The sequence below is a fragment of the Perognathus longimembris genome, chromosome 11 (genome assembly GCF_023159225.1).
Source record: "Perognathus longimembris pacificus isolate PPM17 chromosome 11, ASM2315922v1, whole genome shotgun sequence".
Lineage (NCBI taxonomy): Eukaryota > Metazoa > Chordata > Mammalia > Rodentia > Heteromyidae > Perognathus > Perognathus longimembris.
The window spans coordinates 22,093,777-22,113,748 of record NC_063171.1 but is presented as its reverse complement, the minus strand read 5'-3'; the positions used below and the strand labels follow the sequence as shown (position 1 = coordinate 22,113,748).

General features: G+C 36.0%; 1 protein-coding gene across 5 annotated transcripts in view; it reads left to right on the top strand.

The window, feature by feature from the left end:
- Cep350 (centrosomal protein 350) overlaps positions 1–19,972 on the top strand; it is a 130,454-nt gene that overhangs the window by 74,820 nt on the left and 35,662 nt on the right. For 4 of the 5 annotated variants that reach the window (XM_048357909.1, XM_048357911.1, XM_048357908.1 and 1 more), the window contains 5 exons: positions 2,410–2,630; positions 4,014–4,198; positions 5,947–6,034; positions 9,789–9,935; positions 12,927–13,084. In XM_048357909.1, coding sequence (XP_048213866.1) covers positions 2,410–2,630; positions 4,014–4,198; positions 5,947–6,034; positions 9,789–9,935; positions 12,927–13,084 — 799 coding nt within the window. The remainder of the gene's footprint in view (positions 1–2,409; positions 2,631–4,013; positions 4,199–5,946; positions 6,035–9,788; positions 9,936–12,926; positions 13,085–19,972) is intronic. The other variant, XM_048357910.1, reaches the window with a different exon arrangement.

Sequence of the window (19,972 nt, the reverse complement as noted above, 5' to 3'; positions counted from 1 at the left end):
TTGCTAAAAACTGGATACAACCAGGGGGGAGAAGATAAACAGTTCCATATAGTGAAATACTATGAAAAGGAACAGCTTGTGGGGGTGATAATACTAATACATGCCTGTAATCCCAGCACATGGAGGCTTGGGCCAGAGGATTGTGAATTCAATATTTCTTTTTTTTTTTTTGCCAGTCCTGGGCCTTGGACTCAGGGCCTGAGCACTGTCCCTGGCTTCTTTTTGCTCAAGGCTAGCACTCTGCCACTTGAGTCACAGCGCCACTTCTGGCCATTTTCTGTATATGTGGTGCTGGGGAATCAAACCCAGGGCTTCATGTATACAAGGCAAGCGCTCTTGCCACTAGGCTATATCCCCAGCCCGGATTGTGAATTCAAGATCAGCGTGGGCAACAGTTATGCTGCATTTATATTTTCTATATACTGCTATACATTTCTCATACCCTAGAACTGTGTATTATAAAGGAAATTTGAATGTGTATGAATTAAACATGTACATACATATCAACCAGGATTTAGGGGAATCCCAGGATAGAATACAGACTGTGAATAACGGTCTGATCGTATTACAGACATGATAAGTGGCATCACCATGTTGAAGGGGGTATATTAAGTAGAGTTCTTTAAGAGGAACAGAACCAATGGAATATATATATATATATGTGTGTGTGTGTATGTGTGTATATATATGTATATATACATATATATGAACATGAGAGTAATATATAGATATATGAGTTATATATTAATATATTTAAATGTAAGATATATATGATTATGAGAGTATTATTAGATTGGCTTATCCATTTAGTGGATAGATAGCTCCACAACAGCCATCTGCAGGCTGGAGAGCCTGCTTAGTGAAACCTGCTCAGACTGAGAATCTGGAAGCCTCAGAATAAGAAGGATCAGTGAGATAGCTCCAGCATGGTATTGAAGGCATAGAAGCTCCCTGGAGAGTAGCAGATGCAAATCTTTCAATTGAAGACCTGTGAACTTGCAATCTTATGATCATCCTCAAGAAAATGCATCAGTTCGAGTCTACTGCAGTGCAAGTTTCCCTTTCTTTGTCTTATTGCTATATCTAGATTCCCAGCCTACTGTACAGTGCCTCCCACATTCAGGGCAAGTCTTCCTCACTCAGTTTGTTGACCCAGATGTCATTAATCTCTGTAAACACCCTCATAGACACACCCAGAGGTCTGCTTTACCAATTTTAAGTATCTCTCAGTCTAGTTGGAAGTTGACAACTAGATGACCTATTAGTAGGACAACAGAGAGGTGACATAGGAAATACTAGAAGATGTTATTTTGGATAAAAATTGTAAGTCTAATGCTAAAATAATTGTACATAAATCTGTAGTTAGTTGGTAATTTTTTTTTGTGAAACAAATTTACTGTTCTTTACTTACATATTATAGTTGAACAAATAAGTAAATGGATATTAATTGTGGAAGCCAGGTTTCTCATGTTGGTGAGGAAAGTTACAAATATACAAGAAAAGAAGACAAGCTTGAATTTGTGATACTGAATTTGAGTCAGCTATATCAGTATGCATTGTTTGGATTATTGTACAAATGGGTACAAAGATAATTTTGGTATGTGTGTCTGCATATGTAGGTAAATGTGCATGCATATGTTGCTCAGTACTGGCCAGTGAGCAAGTACAGAAGCAGTTATACCTCACAAGTGATAGTGACAACCAGTACCAATATAATAATTTCTAAATCTCATACTCCAGTAAAAGAAACCGGTGTTCTTTGGAGAAATTTCTGACTTTAGGGTTGCAGGAAAAATGCAAAATGAATCTGAAGCATCTAGTAATAGCAGAAAGTGAAGTAATATTCATTCAACAAAAGGCTTGGGGGTGTGCCAGAGGCACACAAAGACCAACCTGAAAGAATTGTCATGCTTTTAATTAAGTATGGAGATAAGACTTTAGTTATTTCCTATCTAGTAGTGTTAAACATTTTTTAATTCAATATTTTTCTTTAATTATTCTTTTTAATTTTAATTGTTATTATGAAGGTGATATGCTGTTAAACATTTCCTTTTTTAACATTTCTTATCTGTATTTCGTCTGCTCTGTCTTATCTATATTTTGTCTTCCTTTGTGAAGGAAGGTTATAATCTGGTCATAATCGTTTTCTTTTTTCTATAGTGTAGTAGTGATTTTCTAATTGGTTAGAAAGAGATTTTTAAATATGGGATACATTAACCTTTGACCATGTTTTTCATCCTTTTATTTCTAGGTAGTTTTAGAGTTTTTTGTTGTTTGTAAGATAAATGAATTTTGGTTATTATTCCCTGCCTAATTGTTTGTGATCGGTTTTATGGATTTAATGTTGAATTTGCTCAGAAAGAGGAAAAAAACAGGATGATAGAATCTACTTTGTCCTTATTCTTTTAGATTCAACTTCTATTGCAACAGAATATTCTCTGAAATTTGATGAATCCATGACAGAAGATGAAATAGAAGAAAAATCATTTCGATCTTTATTACCTTCTGAGAGCCATCGCAGATTTAACATGGAAAAGAAAAGAAACCATCAAGATGACTCTGATGAAGAAGCTTCCCCAGACAAGACTACACTGTCTTCTGCCAAGGTGTGCTTTTGTTTACCTGTGGAGGTAAATGGTTGAGGATGTATTCTCAGAAGTATGAGAATACATTTTATATTTTAACTTACTTGTCAACTCTTAGTTATTTTCCACAAGATTGGTTTTGTGTTAAATTTTTTTCTATGAAATTGGCTCGACCTCCTTTTCAAAGTAGAATACAAGCATTCCTTAAAATGATAAGGCCTTTGAATATCTGAGCCAAAGTCTCCATAGCTTTTCACCTGATCCTCTCTCCTTTCCTTTCCTTCCTATCCCCGCTTCTCCTTTCTTGTTTTTGTCTTCTTTTTCTCTCTCTATCCCTCTTTCCTCTTTTCCCTTCTTCTCTGTCTGTGTCTCTCCCATTCCTCCTTCCTCTCCTTCATTTTCTCTCTACCTCGCAGTATTAGAGATTAAACTTAAAGCCTTCCACTTGAGCCATGCCACTAGCTATTTTGGTTGTAGTTTGTTTTTGAAATATGACCTCACTAACTTTGCTAGCTGTGAAGCTAGCCGCTTCACTCTTCTTAACAGTCCCATTTCAAACTTTACATTCATTCTTCTTTTCAAAGTGTATGTCTTTTGGATAATAGGAACAGATTCTTACCCATTTTATTCCTCAGATAACACTTTTTTTTTTTTTTTTTTGGCCAGTCCTGGCACTTGGACTCAGGGCCTGAGCACTGTCCCTGGCTTCTTTTTGCTCAAGGCTAGCACTCTGCCACTTGAGCCACAGTGCCTCCTCTGGCCTTTTCTACATGTGTGGTGCTGAGGAATCGAACCCAGGGCTGCATGTATACAAGGCAAGCACTCTAGGCCATATTCCTAGCCCTTCTGGTACTAGTCATGGGGCTTGAACTCACAGCTTGGGCTTTTGTGCTTAATGCTAGTACTCTACCAATTGAACCACAGCTCTACTTTCAACTTTTTATTGGTTAATTGGCGGTAAGAATCTCATGGACTCTCTTGCCCAGGTTAGCTTTGAACCACTATCCTGAGGTCTAACCTCTTGAGTAGCTAGGATTATAGGCATGAGCCACCAGCTGCTGGGCTACATATATTACATTCATTGCTTGTTAAGATTTTATTGACTGAATAAATAAGCAGATGAATCCCGGTCTCTCTCATGTGCTTTTATCTAAGAATATTTTCTTACGTGGCTATAACCTTGTAAATTTCTTTATTGTTTACTTACCTATTTCTTTATTTTTGAAGTTGAGTCTCACTGTATTGCTCAGGTCAGTTTCAAACCTTATGTGTTTCTGTGATTCTCCTGCCTTGGCCTTCAGAGTAGCTGGAGTCACAGCATGTGCAATCCTCAGCTATGCAATTTATTTTCATAAAAGTATACTTCTTTTAATAAAATTAAGTACCAAAACATTAAGAAGATGATAAACTAAGTAAACTCTATTTTAGGATCTGAGTATGCCATTCTCAGGAGGACAAGATAGCTTTTCTAAATTTACTATGGAAATGGTTCGACAGTATATGAAAGAAGAGGAAATGCGTGCAGCTCACCAATCTTCACTTTTGCGTCTCCGAGAAAAGGCCTTGAAGGAGAAAACTAAAGCTGAATTAGCCTGGCTAGAACATCAAAAAAAGTAAGTTTTAGTAGAGATCATGCCTGTAAAATGACAAACTTCTTTTCAGATGGTATTTCCACATGTTTTGGTCAGTGACCTTACGTTATATCTCTAAAACCAAACAGTTACTAAATAAACATAAAAAGGTCTAGAATAGACCTATCAGTTGATCCCAATAGCTCAACAGCTATGTACATATGATTATATAAGATGAGGCTAAGCAAAATGAACTCCAAGAGGTGGAAACAGGAGGATTTTATTGTTGTTGTTATGTTTAATGTACTAGGTCAATTCCCTTTGGAGTTCCCTGTGGTCACTGTATATGATTTTGGTACACTGGATATTGTATATATGCTTTTCTGAACTAGGGAAGGCAAAGAAAAATGAGGGAGGGTGTAACAAATAAGAGAAGAAATGTACTCACTACCTTATTATGTAACTGTAACCCCTCTGTACATTACCTTGTCAATAAAATTTAATTTAAAAAAAAGCAAGTTGTTTAAGTAAGCATACTTTTCATTGTTTATTTTCTTCCATATAAAGGAAATACTTTATAGCCGGGCACTGGTGGCTCACGCCTGTAATCCTAGCTTTTCAGGAAGCTGAGATCTGAGGATCACAGTTTAAACTAGCAGGGCAGGAAAGTCTGTGAGACTCTTATCTCTAATTAACCACCAGAAAACTAGAAATGGTGCTGTGGCTCAAGTGGTAGAGCTCTAGCCTTCTGCTGAAGAGCTTAGGGACAGAGCCTAGGCCCAGAGTTCAAGCCCCATGACCACCACCACAAACAACAAAAAAAAAAGGAAATGCTTTATGTTTTAAGATATTTTTGGGGCTGGGGATATGGCCTAGTGGCAAGAGTGCTTGCCTCATATACATGAGGCCCTGGGTTCAATTCCCCAGCACCACATATACAGAAAATGGCCAGAAGTGGCGCTGTGACTCAAGTGGCAGAGTGCTAGCCTTGAGCAAGAAGAAGCCAGGGACAGTGCTCAGGCCCTGAGTCCAAAGCCCCATGACTGGCCAAAATAAATAAATAAATAAATAATTTCTTTAAAAAAATATATTTTTGTTCTCATGTAAATAAGTGGTTATTAGGGTTCAAATCCAGGTCTTGAGGTATTCTAAGCAGGCACTGTTCCCATTGAACTTCATCCCTGTCTTTCCCTCATTTTATTTAATTTGATCAATTTGGCTTTCAGATTATGAGTATAGCAATAATCTTTAATTTGTGTTACTTTCAAGACCTCTATCTTACCTGCATAACATTTTTGATTTCTCTAGGAATGTTATAATTGACTCATCTTGGGCTGGGGATATGGCCTAGTGGCAAGAGAGCTTGCCTCGTATACATGAGGCCCTGGGTTCGATTCCCCAGCACCACATATACAGAAAACGGTCAGAGGTGGCGCTGTGGCTCAAGTGGCAGAGTGCTAGCCTTGAGCAAAAGGAAGCCAGGGACAGTGCTCAGGCCCTGAATCCAAGGCCCAGGACTGGCAAAAAAAAAAAAAAAAAAAAAAAAAAATTGACTCATCTTACAATTTCATTTTGTATGTGATTCTTCTATAGTTCTTCTAGTTGTAAAGGACCATAGTCTACAAATTAGTCTACAAATATATACATTATATACAATTGGATTGATATACATCGATGTGTTTTTGACATGTGAATGTGTCAAATTGGTTTATATGCTTTTTCATAGTCAAGAATTCTTGAAATTGTAAATTTAATCTCGCCTTTGTTTCAATGAAAAATAATATTTGCAGACATCTACGAGACAAAGGAGAAGATGATAAAATGCCCCCACTCAGGAAGAAACAGCGTGGATTGCTTTTAAAGTTACAGCAAGAAAAGGTATGTTAGAAAAAATATCTTTCTTGATGGCCTATATCTGAACTCAGGAAACAACAAATGCTGGAGGGGGTACGGGGAAAGAGGAACCCTTCTCCATTGTTGGTGGGAGTGCAAATTAGTACAACCACTTTGGAGAACAGTATGGAGGTTTCTCAAAAAGCTCAATATAGACCTACCCTAGGACCCAGCCATACCACTCATAGGCATCTATTCTAAACAGCAAAACCTAAGATATCAAAAAGACATTTGTACTTCCATGTTTATCGCGGCACAATTCACAGTAGCCAAAATATGGAAACAACCCAGATGCCCCTCCACAGACGAATGGATCCAAATAATATGGTACTTATACACAATGGAATACTACATAGCGATTAGGAATGGTGAAATATTGTTATTCGCAGGGAAATGGTCAGAACTCGAACAAATAATGTTGAGCGAGACAAGCCTAGAACACAGAAAACAAAGGGGCATGATCTCCCTGATATATGACTGTTAACAAAGGGAGACGGAGAGACAGTAGAGACCAAGTCTGTGAATACTGTATATGTTCTTGATACATTGTATATTGTATATATGTCTACCTGACCTAGAGAAGGGATACAAAAACAGGACGTAAGATATCACAAGAAATGTACACACTGCCCTACTATGTAACTGTACCCTTTTTGCTCAACACCTTGTAAAAAAATTTGTGTTCAATTAATAAACAAAAAAAGAAAAAAATCTTTCTTGATATTTAAAGCAAATTAATTGTGAAAATTATTATTTTACTTAAGCACTTTTTCTTCTTACCAATTCAAATAAGATTTAGTTGATACTATGGTTTATAACTACAGTTTTAAAATGGTAAAATCTTTTGAAATCCATGTCTTAAAAATATAATTTGTAAGAGAAAATGTGTGGGTTAATTTTTTAGCCATTGTTTCCCTAAGATTTTCATGACATTAATTTCATATTGACAAATATTTTGGCTTACATGACTTAGACTTTGTTTTTGCATCTTAGAGAGACAGTGGGTTTTATAGTTAAGAATTCAGGCTATGGAGTCTTATTAGATTGCCTACCTAGGCTAACTTCCAACTTTACTACAAAATTATGAGTTTTGTAACCTTGAACAAATAAACTTTCTCTCTCTCTTCATTTGTAAACTGAGGATAATAATAGTGACATACTTGATAAAATTGTTAGGAAGATTGGCTTGGCTTCATTCATACATACATATATACATAAATATATATGTATATATATATATATATTTTTTGCCAGTCCTGGGGCTTGAACTCAGGGCCTAAGCACTGTCCCTGGCATCTTTTTGCTTAAGGCTAGCACTCTACCACTTGAGCCACAGCGCCACTTCTCACTTTTTCTATATATGTGGTGCTGAGGAATAGAACCCAGGGCTTCATGTATATGAGGCAAGCACTTTACCATATTCCCAGCTTACTTCATACATAATTTAAATGTAGAGTGACCTTGATTCAATGGTGACTAATCAGTGTTAGTTCATATTATTTAACTTCCAGCTTTGTCACTTGCAACTATGTAATCATGGTGAAGTTTACGTAATTATCTGAGACTTAAATACTTCATATGGTAGTTATAAGAATTAGATGTGGGCTGGGAATATGGCCTAGTGGCAAGAGTGCTTGTCTTGTATACATGAAGTCCTGGGTTCGATTCCTCAGCACATATATAGAAAACAGCCGGAAGTGGCGTTGTGGCTCAAGTGGTAGAGTGCTAGCCTTGAGCAAAAAGAAGCCAGGGACAGTGCTCAGACCCTGAGTTTAAGGCCCAGGACTGGCCAAAAAAAGAATTAGATGTATTTCACATTACTTTGTCAATATGCAATAAAGTCTGGTGTTCTTTTTCTGTGTTCACCTAGGGTCAGATATTAGCTAGTAAATTAGATGACTTAGGAACTTGATTATTTGAGTTATAATTAGATTATTACATAACTTCTTGTTGTGTTTTCTTGTTGATCCTGAGACTCGAACTTGGGGTCTGGGCACTGAGCTTTTCTGCTCAATGCTAGCTAGTGCTGTACCACTTTGAGCTACCACATCACTTCCTTTTTTTTTGGCCAGTCCTGGGGCTTGGACTCAGGGCCTGAGCACTGTCCCTGGCTTCTTTTTGCTCAAGGCTAGCACTCTGCCGCTTGAGCCACAGTGCCACTTCCGGCCATTTTCTGTATATGTGGTGCTGGGGAATTGAACCCAGGGCCTCATGTATATGAGGCAAGCGCTCTTGCCACTAGGCCATATCCCCAGCCCCACATCACTTCCTTTTTTCTGGTAGTTAATTGGGGATATGAGTCTCATGGACTTACCTGTGCTGGCTTTGAACTATGGTCCCTAGATCTCAGACTCTTAAGTAGCTAGGATTACAAACATGAGCCACTGGCACCTGGCTTGCATAGCTTTTTAAAAAGAAACATACCAAGAAAACATCACTGATTATATGAATTGAAGTCTGATTTTTACTCTTGAGAAAAGTTATATCCTTTTAGTCTTAAATGACTTGAAATAAATTAAAATTACTAACTTTTTACACAATAAAGTAGAAAAAATACTAGATTTATGAATTTATTTGATCTGTTACATGGTTTTTTGTCTTTACTACTTTTTCTTCCCTCACATTTCTTCAGCCTTAGCTGGATTACAGATAAGCCACCCAGCATAGTTTCTTTCTTTTTTTTTTTTTTTTTGCCAGTCCTGGGGCTTGAACTCAGTGCTTGGGCACTGTCCCTCAGCTTCTTTTGCTCAAGGCTAGCATTCTACCATTTGAGCCACAGCACTACTTTGGGCTTTTTTTTTTTTTTCCTCCTGTTTATGTGGTGCTGAAGAATCGAACCAAGGGCTTCATGCATGCTAGGCAAGCCCTCTACCACTAAGCCACATTCCTAGCCCAATATTTTCTTAATACTATCTTTCAAAGCACACACACAAATTTTTTTTGGTGCCCATCCATATACATTCTTACGGAAACAAAAATAGTAAGAGACAGTAGCTCATGCCTGTAATCCTAGCCACACAAGAGGTTGAGATCTGAGGATCAGAGTTTGAAGGCAGCCTAAGCAAAATGTCTAAAAGACTCTTGCCTCCAATTAACCACCTAAAAGCCAGAAATGGAGCTGTGGATCAAGGGGTTAGAGCATAAACCTTAAGCAAAAACAAAAACAATGTCAGTGCATAGATCCTGAATTCAGGCATCCGTACTAGCACACATACACACAAAGTACTATTGTTATTAGAATGGTTACTTTTGTTGTTGCTGTTGTTGTTTGTTTTTGTTTTTGACGGTCCTGGGGCTTGGACTCAGGACCTAAGCACTGTCCCTGGCTTCTTTTTGCTCAAGGCTAACATTCTACTATTTGAGCCACAGCACCATTTCTGGCTTTTTCTGTTTATATGGTGCTGAGGAATTGAACCCCGGGCTTCATGCATGCAAGGCAAGCACTCTACCTCTAAACCATATCCCCAGTCCCATTATTAGTATGTTTTAATTACAGCTATTTAAAGTTAAAAGATCACTGTAAATTATTCTAGAATGTTTGTATTATATGTGACACTTTTCTTTCCTAGAACTTTTAAAGTTTTTAGTATTATTACAGTTATCTTTAAATCGTGTGTGTGTGTGTTTGTGTGTGTGTGTGTGTATGTATGTATTGTAAAATATTGGATTTTTCCTTTTTCAAGTACTTTGGGCTTGTCTCCTACAATCTCAATCCCTTTCTGAACTCTTTAAACTTTAGGCAGAAATAAAACGTCTTCAAGAAGCCAATAAGGCAGCTCGTAAGGAAAGACAACTGATTCTCAAGCAGCAAGAAGAGATAGAAAGGATCCGGCAAACCACCATAAAATTGCAAGAAAAGTTGAAGTCTGCAGGGGAGAATAAATTGGTAAATTACATGACATTATTACTAGTTTGTTTTCTGTACCTGATTCTTGCCAATACTATACCCCACCTCATGTTCTGGTGTGATGGGTGTATGGTCATTCCAACAGTGTGATATAATAATAAACTAGGGTAAAGTTCTATGTATCTAACTTCATGTATAGTGAAAGTCCCCTCTTCCAGTGATTATTAGTATTTTTGAGGGAGTACATGTTTCCTTTTATGAACTAAATTGGGACAGAAAGCTTTGATCTTGCTTATCAGTCTACCTATATTCCTCAAAATTAATGGGAGAAACTAGTTTGCTCTCTCTGATTCTTATTTCAGCTATTCAACCTTAGTATTAAAATGATAAAAGATTCAAAGATATGTAGACAAGAATCAAATTTGATCTAAAGTACTGTCAAGTTGTCATTATAAAAAACACCAGACTATAAAGCAGTATCATTTTTAAGTATTTAATATTTTATCTGATTTTTAAAATATACTTTAAATTTTGAAGCACTCTCAGGGTTACAAGAAATTTTCAAACAGTACAAATAATTTTTTTCCCTTAGTCATCATTTGACAGTAAGTTGCCAACAAATTAATGTTGGTACATTTCTACCATTTAACTTATAAGCCCTTTAAATTTCTCCATTTGCAACATAGTGACATTGCATTTAGTTTTTATATTTCTTTAGTATTCAGTCTTGAAGACATTTTCTTTACCTTGACACTAGAGGTTTACAGACTTTTTCTTGACCTTGACACTAGAGGCTTACATATCAGGGTTTTTTTTTGTTTTGTTTTGTTTTTACATTTGTGTTTATGTGTGGAGTATTCATTAACTGGGCTTTATCTGATGTTTCCTCATGATTAGATTCAGTTTGTGCATCAGTGCCGGAATATCAGAGAGGTAATGCTATATTATTGTTGCATATGAAAAGGTGGCACTTGATTTTGTTTAATCCTATTATTGATATTGTCCTGGTCACTTGATTAAGGTAGAATTTACTGGTCTTCACTGTAAAATTACTGTCTTTCCCCAATTACAAGTATTTTACATGGAAGTCTTTTGAGACTACATAAATGCCCTTTCAATTTCAAGTTATTTTGTCTATATCATTATATTAACTAATATTTTAGTTGGAATCAGAGTTACATTTTGTTGTTGTCATTATTTATTTGGTTCTCGTTTCCTTCTATATTGAACCCTCCTTAAGCACACATTTCTGTGTCTTTTTGGTACCTCATCTGTCGTAAGCATTTTCATGTTTTCAGAGCAAAAGAATATTTCAGGATAATTTAAAATTTCTTCTGCCCTAGTATTTACAAACACCTGATTGCCTAGCACCAGTGGAGCTCATATCTGAAATCTTAACTACTCAGGAGGCTGAGATCTGAGGATCATAGTTCAAAGTGAGCTTGGGCAGGAAAGTCCATGAGATACTTGTCTCCAGTTAACCACCAAAAAGCCAGAAGTGCAGCTGTGGCTCAAGTAGTACAGTGCCAACCTTTAGTGAAAAAGCTAAGGGACTGCATTCAGGCCCTGAATTCAAGCCCCAGTACAAGAGAGAGGTCGGGGGGAGTGAGGGAGGGAGGAAAGACTTCTCAGGCAGGTTATTAGTTAACATCATCAGAAAATGATTTGATCGTTCCTTCTACGAAACCCATCTTCCATAACCACTGATACTCTCTCCTTTTGTGGATGTCCTTCAATCTTGGTATAAACTTGTCTCCTCAATTGAATCATTCCTCATCCCCATGTTCCTTTCCATACTTTTCCTCTCTTTCCTTTGGGCTCTAATAACACGTATGTGAGGAAGTTCTCTATGGGAAGGCTTTCCTTCCAGTGGTTATGCTCATGACTTCCCCTATTAGCCCACATTATTTTTTCCCCATTTAGACTCTGATTTTCTACAGAGGCCAGCCCCCTGCTTTCTTCACCCTACTCAGATTTGGACACAGCACTCTTGGCCCCTTTCTTCTTTCCCTTTGCATACACATCTGTTTTGTTCTCCATCTGATGACTTTCGGATGGACTTGTTCAGTTAAGGGAAATTCCAAAGCAAAAGGACCCTGCTTTGTTTTATTTTTTTGTGTTTTTGTTGTTGTTGTTGTTGTTTTGTTGGTCCTGGGGCTTGAACTCAGGTCCTGAGCACTGTCCCTGGCTTCTTTTTGCTCAAGGCTATCACTCTACCACTTAAGCCACAGTGCCACTTTTGGCTTTTTTTGTGTATGTGGTACCAAGGAATCAAACCAAGGGCTTCATGCATGCAGGGCAAGCACTCTACTGCTAAGCCATATTCCAAACTCATTGTTTGTTTTATTCATGAAGTAAAAGTCATGATTATCTCCATCTATCTTCCTTTAAAGTTATGTGCATAAATGACTGTGGGAAAAAGAAACACTAAGCATTTACATTTTATTTTTTTAATCGTAATGATTATTTTTAAACATAATGATTAAACAAGTATGTGAAATTACTTTCTGTAAAGAAAAAAAATCCATTAAATAAGTTTATTCCTTCTGTTCATTCTTTTTGTATGTCAAAAATATATGTTTTATGTAGCTGTAGTGTCACTCTTTTTGAGACAGCACTTGTGAATAGTAGAGAACTAGTGGTAGAAGATTTTTAGGTTTCTTTTTCAAAAATTTTAGATGTTTTTAAGTTATTAAGTGTGATACATTGTTAGTTTATATCTCTCTCGTTCTTTCCCTCTCACTCTGTGGTAAAATGTATAAAAGTTAAAATTTACTTTTTTTTTCCCCTTGAGATAGATCTCACTGTGTTAGCCCAGGACAGCCTTTGCCTTCCAGGTACTAGGATTATAGGCATATGCCACTTTGCTCATTTTTAATTGATGTGTTTTTTGTCCCTGAGTAGTCAATATTATAACTGCAACTATTGTTATAAACACTGTTTTCAGTTTAAATTTAATTTTAAATTGTCAGTGCATAAGATCTCCTTAAGATCCTTCTAAGGAATGAAAATTTGTTCATTTTTTTGCAGGACTCTCACAGTGATGATAATGCAAGGGATAATAAGGCAGTTAGTCCTGGTCCAACGGATGTGGAGACCCGCAGTCCTTCTCCCATTTCAATCTCCAGCAGTGAAACTAGCAGCATCATGCAGAAACTGAAGAAAATGAGAAGCCGCATGGATGAAAAGTAATTAACTTTAACTTTTGAAATCTCTTTCATTATATTGAAAATAGTAGCAATAAATATTTTCAATACACTTTATTGGCTTAGATTGAGACAAAAAGGTATTGTATGGATTTGGTAGCATCTTAACAGAATTGCTAGATCAACCAAGGAGTTAATTGTAGATCTTATTTATAAAAGTTTTTAGTAGACATAGGTTTCTCATTTAAAACCAAGTTGCATTCATATGTATTTTTTCTTTTCTTTTACTAAAAGGAAAGTCTTATTTACCAACTTGGAGACCAAACTATATCCTAACATCTCATTCTCTGGCTCTGACAATTCTTAGGCTTACTCATAAAGAAGAATGAAATTTTAACCTTGTGAATAGTTCAGCTGAAGCCAATAGGCTGAGATTCTCTTGGAGTGTTGAATGATTTTTTTTTATTCTCACATTCTTTTAAGAAAAGTTTCTAAGGTTTTCTCTTCCCCTCCATTCTTTTTTTTTTTTTTTTTTTTTGCCAGTCCTGGGCCTTGGACTCAGGCCTGAGCACTGTCCCTGACTTCTTTTTGCTCAAGGCTAGCACTCTGCCACTTGAGTCACAGCGCCACTTCTGGCCATTTTCTATATATGTGGTGCTGGGGAATCAAACCCAGGGCTTTATGTATACGAGGCAAGCACTCTTGCCACTAGGCCATATTCCCAGCCCCTCCATTCTTAAATAAATGCTGCATGATGTTTATCATATGGATTGTTAAAATTTCCATAAATAATATGTTCGGTATTTCTGTTGAGAAATAAGGTCTTCTTGCTATGTCACTAAGCTTAGTTTAGGACTTACTGTATTACCTAACCTAGCCTCAAATTTATGATCCTCCTGAAACAGTTTCCTGAGTATTGGGATTACAGGCTTATGCCACAGTGCCTAGCGCTAAGAATGCTTTTATTTTTCTTAGCTTTTATATCAGCTTTATTCTCAGAGCCAACCTGTATGAGTTAATAATACCCCATCATTCCTAGATACTGTAAGAGACATATTTCTTCTAACATGTACCAAAACTCATACTCAACAACTACTGACCAAAAAAAAACAAAAAACCCAGCTTTTTTTTTTTTAAAAGCAAGCTTCTTCTACATAAGCTTTAACTACATAAAACTCAATTATGTAATAGTTTACGCTTTGGCTATACATATAGTTAAATATGGTTAGAAAGCTTTCTTGTTGAACTATCCTTTGGCTTAGTAATTGTTTTTTAAGCTTCCTGGAAACCAACTAAGTATGGTAAAGAAAATCATTACACATTTGGGGAGGGGTTATTTTTTAACATATAAATTTATTGTTTTTCCAATTTTGTTTTCACATTTGATTTTTCAAATTTTGTTTTTCAATTTTATTGTTTTATCAAATTTTATTGACTGACATTTTAAGTTAGCAATTTGAACCTGATTTATCATTATTTTGTTATTTTTTGGCAATGTTCCACACATTACCAATTTAATAAGCAGTTCTGTATTATATGTGACACCAACCTATGCTTTAATTAGTTTTACAGTAATCAAACAGTTATACATTGGAACTTCATTGCAAGGAACTCATAACGGAAGAATATTAGATTATGAAAGTTTTTTTTTTTTTAAAGTGAGCTATGTGTGATGCCACATGCCTGTAATCAGAGCACTAGAGAAGCTGAAGCAGGAGCATCCTAAGTGTGGTTTAGTGTGGGCTACATACTGAGTTCAAGGCCAGCCGAGGCTATATAATGCCACCCATCTCAACTCCTTTCCTTTCAAAAAGTCACATTTTTTAATACTTAAAAAATATTTTTAAAATATATAATGAAACACACACATTGTTCTCTTTGGGAAATCTCCATTAGATAGGCCAAGTAAGCTTGGTTCAAATAAAATTTATTGAAATTTGGATGTCAAGTAGGCCTTACTTGTCTAGAATACTTGAGGCCCTCAGTTTAATCTCTAGCACTGGAAAACAGCTTTTTAAAAAAAAATTGTTGAGGGCTGGGGATATGGCCTACTGGCAAGAGTGCCTGCCTCATATACATGAGGCCCTGGGTTCGATTCCCCAGCACCACATATACAGAAAATGGCCAGAAGTGGCGCTGTGGCTCAAGTGGCAGAGTGCTATCCTTGAGCAAATAAAAGAAGCCAGGGACAGTGCTCAGGCCCTGAGTCCAAGCCCCAGGACTGGCCAAAAAAAAAAAAAAAAAAAAAAAAATTGTTGAAAGTTAGGCTACAGATGCTTGTTTGCTTTTCTAGTAAAATTTTCCAATAGCCTACTTGGCTGAGATCTGGAAGATTGCAATTTGAGGTCAGCAGAAAAGTTCACTAGACTCCGTCTCCTAAATAACCAGCAAAAGTCTTTGCTAGATCTTTGATTCAAATTGTAGAGTACCAGCCTAGCAAGTGTGAGACACTGAGTTCAAATCCTAGTTGTTGTTTTTTAAAAAAAGAATGATATTCCAGTAATTTAATCACATCTATAGAAGAAACTGCTAATCTGTGAGGTCAGTCAGTTTCTGTGGTGCTAATTTTAGATTTGAAAGTCCTAAAATGCAGCTGATCACTGGTGGTGCACACCTCCTATACTTCTTGCTATTTAGGAGGCTAAGATTTGAGTATTGCCATTCCCAGCCCGAGAACACAAATTCTCAAGACTCTTAACTCCAAATACCATTTAAAAAGTCAGAAGTAGAGAAATGGTAGAATGCTATTTGTTTGACGTTGAGTTCAAGATCCAGTACTGGAGTACAACGCGCCCCCTTCCTCCCCCAATCCTGAAAGACAAATTCAAGGTTGGATTTATTGACCTTGTTCCAAGTTTTAATTTCCATTGAATCAGAAGTATTAGTTTACTAGGTGCCAGTGGCTCACACTTGTGGCTACTCAGGAGGCTGAGATCTGCGGTTCAGTTTGTAGCCACCCCAGGCAGGAAAGTTCCTGAGACTTATCTCCAATTAACACCACCAAAAATTAAAATAAAATAAAAACACTGAGAGGGCAGCTGTGGCCCGAATGGTAGAGCACTAGCCTAGAGCCACAAAGTTCAGGGATACTGCTCAGATCCTGAATTCAACCCCCAGGACCAGCATACACACACAAAAGTATAAGTTGTCAAAAATTTTTTATTACTGCTCTGTGTTCCTTCTCAACTATTATAAGTAGATGTGTGAACTTTATGAAGGACACATAAGCCTGACTTTGTAATGCAGCTGTGTTTGTTTTAAGGATATGGGGTGAGGACCATAATGACAAGGAAATGTTTAGATGATGGCTCAAATTTGAAGATGAGCTGAAGTATTTTTCAAAATTAATGACATGTTAAGTTATTGTTCAGATTGTTTTGTTAAGCACTCCAATTTTGGTCTCTGAAACTAAATGATGTGGAAATTATATTATCAAAGATTTATAGGTGGTCTCCTTTAACTTCAAATGATAGAATATTAGCTCAAGAAATAGTTGCTTTTAATTTTATAGTTACTGCTAACCAATACTTAGCAACAAAATTATCTGAACCCTTGCCACTTTTTGATCAAGTACTTTTATTTCCTGCATAGGCAATCAGAGCTATTATTTCACACACACACACACACATACACACACACACACACACACACACACACACACACACACACACACACACACACACACACACACACACACACACACACACTCTCTCTCTCTCCTGAGGCTTGGACTTAGGGCGTGAGCACTGACCCTGGCTTCTTTTTGCTCAAGGCTAGCACTCTATCTCTTGAACCACAGTGCCACTTCTGGCTTTTTTCTGTTTATGTGGTACTGAGGAATCAAACCCAGTGCTTCATGCATGCTTGGCAAGCACTCTACCACTAAACCACATTTCCAAGCCCCAGTATATATTTTTTAATGGTCTCTTTTTTTTATTGTCAAATTGATGTACAGAGAGTTACAGTTTCATATGTTAGGCTTTGCCCAAGCCCTAGTATATATTTTTGTACATTATTTATACACACACAACAAATAGTAGTCATCCTTCCTAATGAGTTTGACATATTTTGGAAGAACACTTACATTTTATGTGTATGTGTATTTGCATATGCACACACATTTTTCTATGCCATCTAAGCTCTGATTTTTATGTTTTGAAATGATGATACCACTCTTTGCTACAGTGAAAAATTTCCTTTAATGTTTTACTGCGAGAAAAATACTGTCATATTTCTGATACAAGGCTTGTTCTAACTTGCTGAGTTGACGTTTTATGAATAGATTCTTCCATTTATTAAGTTTTTTTCACATTGATAGCTAATTATATAGTTGTTTCCTTCACAATTATTTGTTGAATAAATATTACATTGTGTGACAAAGATAAATCAAATGACTACCCTCAGAAAGCTTATACTCTATATGAAAAAAAAAGTGTGGCATGATCATTTAGAAAAGTATATGTAAATCAATTGATAAGGAATTTTAGAAAACAAAGAAATTTCTGCTGATAGAAGTATGCCAAAGAAACTTACTGGACAGGTGTTTAGAATTAAATATATTTTTAGATTCAGAAGTACTTACTAATGTATGAATAAGTTGAAAATTCATATAATTTTTTGTTTGATCATTCATTTCATCCTAAGTTATAAGTTTGTGGTTTGTACAGAAAGAAAACATCCTACAGAAAACTAATCTATAGTACTGTACCCAGCTTCTCAAAGGCAACTATTATGGTCTGTTACATATCATGTTAAAGACTCCTTTTATACTTCCCAATTTGCTTGGAAAACTGCTAAAGGGACACACTTAATTTATCTATTTTAAATAATTAAAAAGTCAAGCAAATAACTATGACATTCTGTCTAAAAGGATTTCTGGTTTAATCAGTGTTGAAGACTTAAGGATTTTCAAAGTAGGACTTTAATATAAAGACTATATCTCGGGGCTGGGGATATGGCCCAGTGGCAAATGTGCTTGCCTCATATACATGAAGCCCTGGGTTCAATTCCCCAGCACCACATATATATATATATATATATATATATATATATATATATATATATATATATATATATATATATATATAAAACGGCCAGAAGTGGCACTGTGGCTCAAGTGGTAGAGTGCTAGCCTTGAGCAAAAAAGAAGCCAGGGACAGTGCTCAGGCCCTGAGTCCAAGCCCCACGACTGGCAAAAAGAAAACAAAAAAGATTATATCTCAATTAGAGTTATCTTAAATAATTTATTAAGTATTATTGCTTTAGGTCTAATTACTTTAGAAAAGGTTCCAGTCTAAGTGTAGTAGCTTAGTAAATCCTGATAATATAGATTATGTGTTTTTAGTCTCTAGTTTCTAGGTCAAGTATATATTCTATTACTTTGTTTAATTATATACAAAGCACTAGATAATTTTAAGTAATATAGTAGTTTATTTCTATAGGAGAAAACAACTCATTTTCTTTTTAGATCAGTACTATCTATGTCCTTACATGTCTTTGTATTTGAATATTATTAAAGATATTTAAGGACTTGGGAGAATCCATTTCTATAATTTAAAGCACCATGTTTTATCATTACTTTTAGCAATAGAGAATTAGAAATCTAAAAAAAACTTTAAAATAAGTGATGATTAAGTTTTGTTTTGTTTAACATCTTTCAGAATTAAAAGAATTTAGGCAATTATACTGGATGCTTGTGACAATTATGGCTATAATTCTAGGTACTCAGGAGGCTGAGATCTGAGAACTGAGATTCAAAGCCAGCCAGGGCAGAAAAGTTCATGAGACATTTTAGTTAAGCCCCCCAAAAAGCTGAAAATGGGTCTGTGATTCAAATGGTAGAGCACTAACTAGCTTTAAGGGAAAAAGCTGAAGGACAGTGTCCAGGCATTGAATTCAAATGCCAGGACAGGCACATGTATGCACATTTAGGCAATTCACACATTTAGGCAATTCTGCTTTTCAAATGTCTTTCAAAATTATTTTAGAGCAGCTGAGAGACACCCTCCTTGCTTGCCTCCCCAATGCTATAACTTAAGGTCCCAATAAATTTGAGTATGATTTTTATAATCACTTGTAATATGATCAACAATTATATTAGCTTTATGGGTGAAAATTCTCATTAATGTTCTCATGGTCTAGCAGTATGTTGAAATATGGCAATAAGTAAGAGGTCCTTGGAGAAAGAATTGTAAAATGTTAAAAAACTGTAAGGGCTCTTAGGGAAATTACCTTTGTTTTATATGAAGAATTGGAGGCCCACAGTGTTACACACCAAACAGAATGGCAAAGCTAGAACTAGAAACATTCTCTCTAGACTTGAGCCAATTACAGTTAAAACTGGGTTACATTAACATGCCCACTTTCTATACCTTACAGTTCCCAAAACAAACACAAAAGATTACTTAAAGTCAAGTAGAATCTTAACCTTTTAAGTATTATTTGCTGAAACTAGAACAGTGCCCATAGCTGATTACTGGAGTTGAATAGCACAAACTTAGGTGAAATGTGACTTTAAAAACAGATTATACTCATAAATTATTTTAAATTCTCAAATTATTTGCATAGTAAGTAAAATCTATTGTGTATCTAATCCTAGTCCAGTGTTCTGTTGGGAATCTTGTTGAGGCCTTGCCAAGGGATAGTTTGATATCAAATATAAAAAGGCTGTTAGTATCATTTTATTTCCATTATTCAAAAATTTTCACATCTGGTTTATTTCTTACCAGTGCAGCACCTTGAAGAATAGTTGAGTTAACACTAATGTGAAGTACTATTCTTCTTTACTCAGGTTTTAAGGGCACTCTTTAGTTCTAAAATATAATTACATTCAATAAGGAAATACGTTTCTGGCTAAAAAATTCTAGTTTACAATCAGTTTAATTTATACTGTTTTTGTTGTTGTTGTTGTTGTTGTTTATGCTAGGCAAA